This window comes from Lepus europaeus, chromosome 3 (genome assembly GCF_033115175.1).
Source record: "Lepus europaeus isolate LE1 chromosome 3, mLepTim1.pri, whole genome shotgun sequence".
Taxonomy (NCBI): Eukaryota; Metazoa; Chordata; class Mammalia; order Lagomorpha; family Leporidae; genus Lepus; species Lepus europaeus.
Window position 1 is genome coordinate 74,880,521 of NC_084829.1, and position 12,078 is coordinate 74,892,598.

General features: G+C 37.9%; 1 protein-coding gene across 1 annotated transcript in view; it reads left to right on the forward strand.

Moving 5' to 3' along the window:
• The window catches only part of MEI4 (meiotic double-stranded break formation protein 4), a 153,351-nt gene that overhangs the window by 73,228 nt on the left and 68,045 nt on the right, over positions 1 to 12,078 (forward strand). The window contains exon 3 of the mRNA XM_062187226.1: positions 11,065 to 11,196. Within this exon, the coding sequence (XP_062043210.1) occupies positions 11,065 to 11,196 (132 nt within the window). The remainder of the gene's footprint in view (positions 1 to 11,064; positions 11,197 to 12,078) is intronic.

Here is a 12,078-nt window from a genome sequence, read left to right on the forward strand (position 1 = left end):
CCTTGGGCTTAGATTGAATAGCATAGTTAATGTTACTTTTTATCCCTATAGTATCTAGGTAGATAACAACTGGAGTCTTTGAATTTGTGTGAAAGAGGATTATGATATGAAATATAGCCTGAAGGGATAAACACATTCAGAAAACAGCAAGTATTTCATGAGCATTTAGAATTATACATCACACAGTAGGTTTTCCAAACAGTAGTATTTACAACTTCAGTGAGTTTACAGCTCGAGTCATTTAGGAAGTAAATTGTTTAAAGATTTGTTTCACATCAAGCTAGGTTACTTATATAGGGAATCCATCTCTGATTCTTATGTTGCAATTTTTCTGTAACATTGGCTTAGTGTTCTTGGTAACAGAATCAAACTATAATGCAGTATATTGCCTTTGGACCTAAAATACTGAAATGGTCAATTTTAAGTTCATAATTTGTCAATAATGGTTTTAGCATCTGTTACTGCTACTACTATTTTTTTACTTGAATGTCAGAGTTACACAGAGAGAGGAGAGGCAGAGAGAGAGAGAGAGAGAGAGAGAGAGAGTTCTTCCATCCATTGGTTCACCCCCCAATTGGCTGCAATAGCCGGAACTGCGCCGATCTGAAGCCAGGAGCCAGGAGCTTCTTCCGGGTTGCCCATGCAGGGACAGGAGCCGAAAGACTTGGGGCATCATCTACTGCTTTCCCAGGCCATAGCAGAGAGCTAGATCGGAAGTGGAGCTACCGGGACTAGAACCGGCACCCATATGGGATGTGGGCGCTTCAGGCCAGGGTGTTAACCTGCTGCACCACAGCGCCATCCCCCTACTAATAATAATTTAAAATATGTGTTCCCAAAATAATGAAGAAGAATCCAAAGTTGGTTTTGGTTGACTATGGGTTAAAGCTAAGATAGTATTTTAGCTTACATCAGCTGCTTAGATTTTATATGGGCCAATAGAAGGTAATAATAATACACATTGCTATTTGAAAGTGAAGAGGAAAAATAATAAAACTAAAGCTATTTAGATGAGGATGGAAACATTGCATGCGGAAATTTTAAGAATGAAGGCAGAAAGCGGTTAGTCTTTACACCAATTTATGTAGAAATCCAAGGCAAAACAAAACAATATTTTGCAATTACAGAGAAGAAAGTGCTATTTAGTTTAGAATGTCAATAAGAAAAGAAGCAGTAACCCTTTTGTGTTAATAAAAATGTCTTGGTCATAAAATATTAGCTCCATACTTCAGGTGTTCAACGAAAGTGACACAGAAGGTATTATGGAGATGCCCTAAAGGGCCCTGTGCCAGTGCTGTATATAGTGAGGACACATCTTGAAATTAGTTTTGACCTCTGGTGGACAATAAATCTGTCTCAGCTCAATAGAAATCAACCCACAGACCAAGGTAAAGTGAAGACCCAGTTGAGGTGAAACAAAATCAAATAAAGCCCTAGGATTCAGAGGAACTCATCTTTAGGCATTTTCAGCTGATCTTCAGCACAGTGTCCCCAGGCCATTCTTCTGCCCATCGTGAAAGCCCGACTCCAGACTCTGACTTTACTGCATCCTCAATACGTGAAAGATGTGATTGACACTTTAGACAAGCAAACATCACTCTCTCTTCCTAGAATCACTACCATTTTTCTTTTTTATATTTTTTTCTTTTTCTTTTATTTGTTGTACAACATCCACATACAAGAGTGCTGATTAAAACTCTTGAAAATAGCTAGACTTGCTGCCTTTCTCCATTGGTGGGAAAGAGGTATCACAGTGTCTAAGCAAAATAACATGATGCCTGCCAAAATTCTAGGTTCAAATCCAATGTGAAATTTATTAGAAGTATCTAAAAGAATGTGCCTCTGATCTTCAAATCTGTTCCTGTCTGCTGTATGTGTCTTTTCTATATGGTTCCCTCTTGATTCTCCTAGATGGGATTGTCACTTTTGTTCTGCCAATTACAACGGTATATCTTTACAGGAAAATGTTATTGTTGAATATTCTAGAAGCCTGGATGTTCCACCTAGCTTCCTACTACATCTCCCTCTCTAGACCTTCCTGGGAGAGAAGAGAAGAGAGGAGAGAGTGAGAGCCTTAGCTGAAGTCTGCTAATTAGCTCGCCAAATTCCTTGGAACTGGGAACTCAACTGAGGCCTTCAACGTTGATGGCAGAGACCCTACCTGTTGAGCCATCATCACCTACTGCCTCCCAGGTGAACCTTAGCAAGACTGTGAAAAGGGGAGAAGAGCCAAGACTGGAGCTCAGACACTCCAACACAGGATGTGGGTTTCCAATCATCATCAAAATAGCTGTACCAAACACTCCCCCCTGAACTCTTACCCATATGTGATCCTTGGTGTAACTGTGGTACTAACAAAAATAAAAGAATACAGGCAATAAAGGAAACATTTTTGTTTTTTTCAGGTTAGGTACACAGAAGCAACTGAAAAGTTGAAACTCTATATAGCATCCTTCGGGACAGGAGCCTTCATCCTTATGAAAGATTCTGTTCTGAGGATAGGGACAGTAAGTTCCTTAAATGTAGGTGCCATCCTTGAGCTCAGTGATGACCATGTGATGTTAAAGGAACCCAGCAGCAAATACCTTAGCAAATGTAGGGAAGTATAGTATATTTATTTTTATTTGAATTGAGCAGTTCCTAGATGTATTTTGGTGTTTGCTTCAGTTTATCAAATTTCTCTGGACCCTGAAATTCTTCCATTCTCTGTATCTGTCAGATCTTTCCTTAGAGATTGAAGGATTGACTCTGATCCATGTATTCTATTTTCTTCTTCAGGAACTTTTGAATTTTATAATGTATAACTTTTATGTGTACCTACTCCTTTTATTTTCTTTTACTTTATTTCTTCCATGAATTGATTGAGTTTGATATTTATTGTGAGAGTCCTAGGAGCCTAAATCTTTCATACTTTTATTTTTATGGTTTTCCCTTTCTCATTGTATACTATGTAATTTTACTGACACATCCAAGGAATGTCAATATCATGCAATGCTTTTCATGCAGACAAAAATGAAATGTAAAAGTAGGTGTAAAGAAACTTTAGACATAAGGAAAGCTGTTTTGTTCACAAAACCAGAAAGAAAGAGACTCCTGGGATTGCTTATAAGCCTCTTCAGTATAGTTCTGTCAGTGTTAAACTGATTCATATTTTATACATGAAATATGTCTTATTTTCTCTTTGTTCTTGAAGAATAGTTATCTGGGGGTAAAAGATTATAGATTAATACAAAGTTTGTCACAGCATTTTGAAGATAATAGGCCAAAGACTCTTTGTGTTTATCATTCTATTCAATAATTATGTTAACAGTCTAATTTTTCTTTTTTTGAATTATATACATCAGACTTCTTATATCCATGAGTTGTTGTTTCCTATGCCTGGGAATCCTTCCTTCATCTGTTCCTACATCGTTTCCTCTTTTGTCTCTCTTTTCCCTTTTTCTTTCTTTTGTAAAATGCTATTTAAACATATTATACATCATCAATTTATTTTCTGTGAATCTTAACGTCTTTCTCTGTACTACACATCCTTTTTCTTTTCTGTATTCTGGATGATTTCTAGTTTACTGCCTTTCTCTTTACCTTTAATTAATCTGTTATTGACCTGTCATTTGCTGAGTTATTTTTTTTTTAAGTTTTTGTTTAATGAATGCATTTTTTCATAGGTACAACTTTAGGAAAATAGTGGTTATTTCTCACATCCCCACCCTCCCACCCTGATTCCCATCCCACCTCCCTTTCTCTCTCCCATCACCTTCTTCATTATGATTTGTTTTTAGTTTAATTCTACATGCAGAGGACCAACTCCATGTTAAGCACAGATTTCAATAGTTTGTACCCCCCCACAAAACATATAGAGTACAGTTTGACAACAAGATTTGCAATCGATTCTCATAGTAAAACTCATAAAAGACAGATGTCCTACATGGGGAGTAGGTGAACACTGATTTCTGTTGTCCCTTTAACAAGGATGACTCATTTTCTTTTTTATAACTTTTATTTAATAAATATAGATTTTCAAAAGTACAACTTTTGGATTATAGTGGCTTTTTTCCCCCATAACCAGCCTTCCACCCGCAACCATCCCATCTCCCACTCCCCCTCCCATCCCATTCTTCATCAAGATTCATTTTCAATTATCTTTATATACAGAAGATCAATTTAGTATATACTAAGTGAAGATTTCAACAGGTTGCACCCACACAGAAACACAAAGTGAAAGTACTGTGTGTGTACTATTTATGCCATTAATTCACATAGTACAACACATTAAGGACAGAGATCCTACATGGTGAATAAGTGTACAATGACTCCTCTTGTTGATTTAACAATTGACACGCTTATTTATGACAGCAGTAATCTCTCTAAGCTCTAGTTATGAGATGCCAAGGCTATGGAGGCCTCTTGAGTTCGCCAACTTCGATCTTATTTAGACAAGGTCATAGTCAAAGTGGAAGTTTTCTCTCCCCCTTCAGAGACAGGTACCTCCTTCTTTGATGGCCCATTGTTTCCACTGGGATCTCACTCACAGAGATCTTTCATTTAGGTCATTTTTTTTTCCCAGAGTTTCTTTGCTTTCCATGCCTGAAATACTCTCATGGGCTTTTTAGCCAGATCTGAATGCCTTAAGGGCTGATTCTGAGGCCAGAGTGCTGTTTAGGACATCTGCCATTCTATGAGTCTGCTGTGTATCCCGCTTCCCATGTTGGATACTATACCCATTGGGGCTAGTGCTCAGGCACTGATTGCTGAATTTTAAACTATAATATTTTATTCTTTGTTTACAATTGTTTTCTTTTGAGGATTTATTTTATTTATTTGAAAGGTAGTATGTTGGAGAGAGAGGGAGAGACAAGAGATCTTCTATCACTTGGTTCGTTCTCCAAATAGCCACAACATCAGAGCTGGGCCAGGCCAAAGCCAGGAACTGGGACCTCCATTCGAGTCTCCCAAATTGATGGCAGGAGCCCTGGTACTTGAGCCATTTTAGCTGCTTTTCCAGGCACATTGGCTTGGAGTTGGATTGGAAGCAAAGCAGCTGGATCTTGAACCAGAGCTCTGAATTGGGAAGCCAACATTGCAAACAGCAGTTTCATCTGCTGTGCCACAATGCCGGCCCTTTTCAATCGTTTTTAAAAACATTTTTCATATTCTGCTTGACATTTAATTTTTGAAAAATATTTATTTATTTGAAAGCAGTGTTACAAGGGAGGGGATGGGAAGGAGGAAAGACAATGAGATATATCTTCCATCCACCTGCATCACCAGCGTCCCAAACGGGCGCCAGTTCCTGTCCCAGCTGCTCCTCTTCCAATCCAGGTCCCTGCTATGACCTGGAAAAGCAGTAGAAGATGGCCCAAGTGCTTGTGCCCCTGCATCCATGTGGGGAACCTGGAAGTAGTTCCTGGCTTCAGATTGGCCCAGCTCTGGCCGTTGCTGCCATTTGGGGAGTTAACCAGAGAATGGATGACCTCTCTGTCTCTCCCTCTGTCTGTCTGTAACTCTGCCTCTCAAATAAATAAATAATTTTTTAAAAAAATGATGTTGATTTTTGTATGCTATGTTTCTTGCACTTTTGCCAAATTAGCTTATAAGTTCCAAAAGTCTTTTTGTGTGTGTGTGTTTTTGTTTGTTTGTTTGTTTTTGTTTTGTTTTGGTTTGGTTTGGTTTCCCTGTGTATAGGAGCATATCATCTACACACAGGAGTAATTTGATTTCTTCCTTTCTAATTTTCTTCCTTTTAATTTCTGTTTTCTTGCCTACTGACTCTGGCTAAAACTTCTTGAACTATATTAATAGGTGCAGGATTCCTACAGTCAGAGTGTACAGTGAATCTGCTGTCCACCTACAAACTGCCTATTCCTACAGCGAGCTGCCCACCATTGCTGATCAGCACAGATGTTGGTGGGAGCTCTGCTCTGCCTCAGCAAACTGAGTCTAGCACTTTGATGGGAGAATGGAAGGGAGACAGCCTGGCCTCTCTTCATGGAGCTAAGTGGCCAAACTGACCCCTGCCAGCTCCCCATGCTGGACTCCATCTGTGGGGACTTTGGAGTTCTCCCTCAGTCAAAACTTCCAGTGGCATGGGCCATGGCAGCCCTCTCCCACCTTGCCCTGAGAAGATGGCATTTCCCCTGCTGATCACTAGCCATGGGAGTCACTGGTATGATGCAGCTAGCTGCTGCATATCTGTACGCTCTCCTTGCTGCTCTGTGGAGTCTCTGTTCTGTTCTCTACTACAGATTTCTCACAATCAGTTCCCTGGGGACATGGTCCTTCTTTTGTCCTTCTGGTTAGGAAAATGTCCTTCCTTTGTTTCTCTGACATCTTATTGTGGCTAAGGTAAGTCATCTTCTCCCTATTCAGCCATCTTAGACATTGAATAGTCTAAAATTGCATGTGTAAGTCACTGGTCTTTTTTGAAAAAAAAATGACATTGGGCTAAATGCTGCCATATGCTCTTAAAGATGCCCCTATAGTTACAGTCTGTACTCTTTAGGTGCAGTTCCTCATCCATCTGAAAATCATGTGGGAGGAAAAAAAAATGTCATATATGAGCCACTTGTTTGTAGCATCTGTTTCCTACTGTTGAACAGTTCCTCAACCTTATAAAGAGGAAGGAGAGGTATAGTTGAAATGGAAAAAAAAATACTTATTATTGTTTTTAGTTATTGTTCAATCTCATTTTCATCTACAGTATGCCTACTTGATTATTTGGTGTTATTTGACTTTAGATTATACTCCATTCAAAAGAGCATCTCTGGGTATATAGTTATTTAGTGCCCTGTAATGAGGTAGACACTCTTAGGACCATATAACATCATCAAAACTTTTCATTGTTTGCTAAAAAGAGTAATAGTTAAGTTCTAAGGCATAAATGACTTTATTCCAAACCCAGAATTCCCTCCCTTCAGATTTTCTTATTAGTATCTGCTATAAATTCCAGTAGTGTACTGATCATCTCCAAACACTTTGGATTTCACTGCTTATGAGATCTAAGTGGCAGAGCTTCTTTTTCCCCTGCTTAAAGCAGCTGGAGACCTTTATATGCTACTCTGTGTCCTTCTCAAAGTTTATAACCTTAGTATTTACATGATATATGCATCCAAATGATAGAATCATTGGATATATGTTGCCTCAAATAGCCCAAGGACCACTGATCTTGTATCTGATCATGTATCTATTTCTTCATTGATAGGAAATACATGCTAAAACATTTTTTCACATTGGAGAGAGCAATCAAATATGCCTCCAGAACCAGAAAATTTCCAAGTACATCAGGACATCGAATTCTTATACTTATCTCCTATTCTTTGGCATGCATGTGTCTTACCAAGTATATGCTATAGCATCATGATAGTATCAGTATAGCACACTAGCATGATGTTCTATAGAATGTTCTGATGATGAGAATCCTGGCAAACTAAATAATGGCACAGAGCCAGCAGGTTGACATAGCCTTAAACAGGACAGAAAAAGTGCACTGTTCTCTGCTAGATAAATGTGAACTTTCATTTTGTCTCCTTATTGGGATAGTAAAAAAAAAAATCTCCCAGATCAAAACAGCCTAACAAGTGTCAGGGAAGTGTTGAGCCTTCCAGGGAATGAGTTACATCTGGAACAACAGTACTGTGTTATTGGAAACACCACCTGATTAAATTTATGATAATTCATTGCCATTCCCCAGGGTCATTGTAACTCCTGCATGGTTCATACAGGCAAATTAATTGGAGGCTCTTGCATATTTCAATACTTTAATGTAGCATTGAACTTTAAGGATACTGCAGGTGATTCTGATCAAAGCACCTTTGAGAAGGCTGTTTATAGGAGTACTCCCTAAACAGCTGGTCCACCATGGTAACTGCCACTTCTGCCATGATTAAGAACCTGCTTAATTAGATACACTCTGACCAGCTTCAAGATAATCAAGAATCATGCCACACCACAATATGTACCAACAAAATGCATACCATGTGCTTGCTTCTTTTTCTGTGTAATTCACTTCTAAATCAAGGGCTTAAGTGTAGGTATTATGATGGTGGGTTCAAGTAACATTTGGACTCAGCGCATTCCGTATCTGAGTGCCTGGGATCATTGTTGTATCTGGCTCAGCTTCCAATCCAGCTTCCTGCCAATGTGCATGGGAGGCAGCTGTTGATGACCCAAGTACTTGGCTTCCTACCACCCATGTGTGGAAGGGGAACAGATGTAAGGAGTTCCTTTCTCATAGTTTCAGCCTAACCAGGCCCTGATTTGCTTTTGGAGGAATTTGGAGGGGTAAACGAGCAGCTGGAATCTCTCTCTTGCTCTCTTTCTCCTTCTCTTTGTCATTTTGCCTTTCAAATGAATGGATGAATAAATAAATAAGTAAAAATCAAGGGCTCAAATAAGTACTTCTGATTGGCAGAGAACCCAACTTATATTCAAAATCCCAACTGCAGAGGAATCTGGGAAAGGTTATTTCTAGAACCTGTAAAGTCTTACAGGGAAATATGACTAATAGGAGTGATGGCAAGTCATTCAGTTATATATAATATTGTTAGTTAGTCCTTTACTCCACAAGCTATTCTAAAAATCTCCATTGTATTTACAAAAGGACAAGTGTCAATTAAAATGTTAGAAAGCATAGAAGAAATTTTTATGATAATATTCATAGAATTTCAAACTACGTTAATGATCCTCTGGCCTTTGCTTTGTATGTTGGGGAGATGGTTATAATTTTTAACACTATGGAAAAGCTCTTACTGATGAAATTTTCTTCTCTTCTCAGCAGTGTTCTCTAATAGAATTTTAGCAACTCTAGAAAAATAGATTTTATTTATGGTATTTATCTTTTTTAGGGTCATGATATTAAATTTATATCATATAACCTCAGTGTTTGTTATGTTGTCTCCCCAAATTATGATAACGTTTCACTTATTGAGCACTTACTAGGTGTCTGGTGCTGTTAAGCATTTTTAGCTGTCTAACTTAGCATGTATAACCACTCCATGAAGCAGGTACTATCAGATTACTATTGTGCAGATACGGAAGCTGAGATTTAAAAGGTTAAGTTGCTGATTAAACAAATAAGTACGGGAGTTGAGATTTGACTCAGAGAATGTTGGGCTCTGCAAATCTAACCCCATCATTACTATCATCGTTTTATTCCCATTTTCTAAAGTCTTTTTATTTTGCTGTGAGCTTTTTCTTTATTCCAAGTTCTCTCCTGAGGAATTAAATATTGAGAAATTGGGTAAGTACACAGTTAAGGCATCAGTAAGACACCCAACCTTGAGCTTAGGTAAGAAAGCACTCTCTGGGGCCGGCACTCTGGCACAGTAGGTTAATCCTCCGCCTGTGGCGCTGGCATCCCATATGGGCGCTGGTTCGAGTCCCGGCTGGTCCACTTCCAGTCCAGCTCTCTTATGTGGCCTGGGAAAGCAGTAGTAGATGGGCCAAATCCTTGGGCCTCTGCACCCACGTGGGAGACCAGGAAGAAGCATCTAGCTCCTGGCTTCAGATCAGCGCAGCTCTGGCCATTGCGCCCATTTGAAGAGTGAACCAACAGAAGAAAGAACTTTATCTCTGTCTCTCCCTCTCACTATCTGTAACTCTAACTCTCAAATAAAATAAATAAAATCTTTTTTTAAAAAAGGAAAGCACTTTCTTACCATTTATAAACATAAAAGTATTGTAAAAATCTGAAATCTGCTAAGTGGTATAGGAGAGTTATGAAGGATGTGCATCCCAGCCAGTAACATTATTAAGAAATAATGATAAATACATATCCATGACATTTGATGCATTACCATTATGCTGACACATTTATTTAGAATGCTATTAGAATTTTTCTGCATGTCCAAATTTATGAGACATTTCTCTTGAACTGTCGGTATCATTAACTTTTAAATAAATTTTTATGATTAAAATATGAATTTAAGATTATCTACATGTAAGTGTTCATCCTGAAGGACAGTTCTGGCATTTCTCAGTTTCACATGGCATTATTTATTTATTATTGAAAGCAATGCTTCCTCAGTATGATTTTAAGCAAATATAGAGCAATGACAAAGTATATGACTACTTCTGTGTTTTGAGATCCCCCTTGAAACTTCGATTGTACTATGTACGTTAGAGGGTAAAGTCAGGAAATTTCAGCTGAGTTATAAACTTCTGAATGTGAGTAATAATCAAATGGTTACTCTCTTAGTAACTGTGGGATATGGTCCATTGTGTTTCAGTCTCCTTTTAAATTTATTTAACAGTGAAGATATCTGTTGCCCCCTCATGAAAATTCACAGTATCACACTTTTTTTTTTTTTTTGTCATTACTCTAATGCTCCTCTCTCATAGCTTGTGGCAAAGAAAAAAATCCTCCCACCTGTCTATCTCCATTGTGGTGGTAGTAGTATTCAGAGAGTACCAACAACTCCCCTCAAAATCATCTTCAAACTAATCCTCAATCTTTTATTTATTTTTATCCTATCATCTGTCTGTCTATTTATCTGTTAAGTGCTTATTGTGTTTTGTTATCTAATTTGTTCATTCTTAATTTAGCATGAAAAATATATAATACTTATAAGAAAGTCAATGGAGGGTGAGAAAGAGAGACAGAATCCCCATGTGCTGGTTCAGTCCCAAAATGACTGAAACAACTGTAGTTAGGCCAGGCCTAACCCAGGATCCCAGGACTCAATCTGGGTCTAACATGTGAATGGCAGGGATGCTAGTACCGTTGCCTACCAGGGTGCATGGAATCAGGATCAGGTTTAGCAGCAGCTAAACCACTAGGCCATATATCCACTCCTTTTATCCAAAGTGTTATATTTCGATACTGCAGATAAAGCTTCTATTGTTGTATCTCCCCAGACACTTCAAAGTTTAAGTGCTGTATAAGATCATACTGCATCTATTATAAGTTGTCTACGTCACAATTTTGCTTGAAACTGGCCCAGAGTTATGTCAACATTTTTCCTATTCCTCACGGCATTTAGCTCCATAGTAAAGTCTTAGACTATGCCCATTAAATATATTATGGCTTGACTTGATACAAAGTAGAGACTTACTGGTTGTTATCTTTAGTTTCAGATGCAGCATTATGTCTCACAGAGTCTGGTAACCCTAGGAAGATGCAGTGTGTTGAGAAAATCTATTATATCTCTGCTTCTATCAGAAGTAAACAACTTTGCTGATGACCTTGGAGCCATTAATCAGGTACATAAAGCTGAAACTGACTCTCATTTATAGATAATATAGCTATAGGTTTTTCTTTCCTTTCCTTTGTCTTTCTCTTTCCCTTCTTCTTACCAGGCTGGTATTTTACTTATTACCTTATTTCTAATGTATGTGAATATTGTTATTACCTACTACTGAGAATATAGAGAAGATAGTTTCAGGAAATAGTTTTTAAAATAAAACCATTTTATCATCCTTACTTCTATATATGTGCCATTGGTGACAGCAAAGGAGTGTTTAGATAAATGATCTTAAATCTCTTTAGGAAGGCAGCATGTTCCCAAAGCAAAGAAGCGAGAGAAGAATGAACTAGAGAGGATACTAAATGGAAAATAGCCTCTAACCAGTGGACTTTGTCTGCAATTGCTAATGAGCAAGCCATATCCTAATCAAATAGTGAGGTCTCTGGGTTTGCAATGCAGGCACTGGTATTGTTAAAAACTTCCATGGGATTCCAGTATGCAACCAAGGTTGAAAACCAATGTTTTCAGTCCTGCTATGCAATTTCTTACATGAGCTTATCAGTGCTGAAACCTGTACAGAGGGATTATAAGACCCTCCCATGTTTTAATGTTGACATTGGCTCATTACATGTGTTTCCTTAGTTTTCATTTAATAGTCTAACCAACTCTATGATATAATTAAAAACACCTTTAAAGGAAATCAGAGACAGGTAGGTAGAAGCGTCTTAGTAAAGAGAAAGAAAGGTAACAGCAATATATATATATATACATATATATATGCATATATGTACATATATATGTTTGTAATTTTACATATCTTTTAATTGGATACTTACATGTAAGTTTTTTACATTTAATGACATATTCTAAAAATACTGTATAGTATAAATTGAATTCA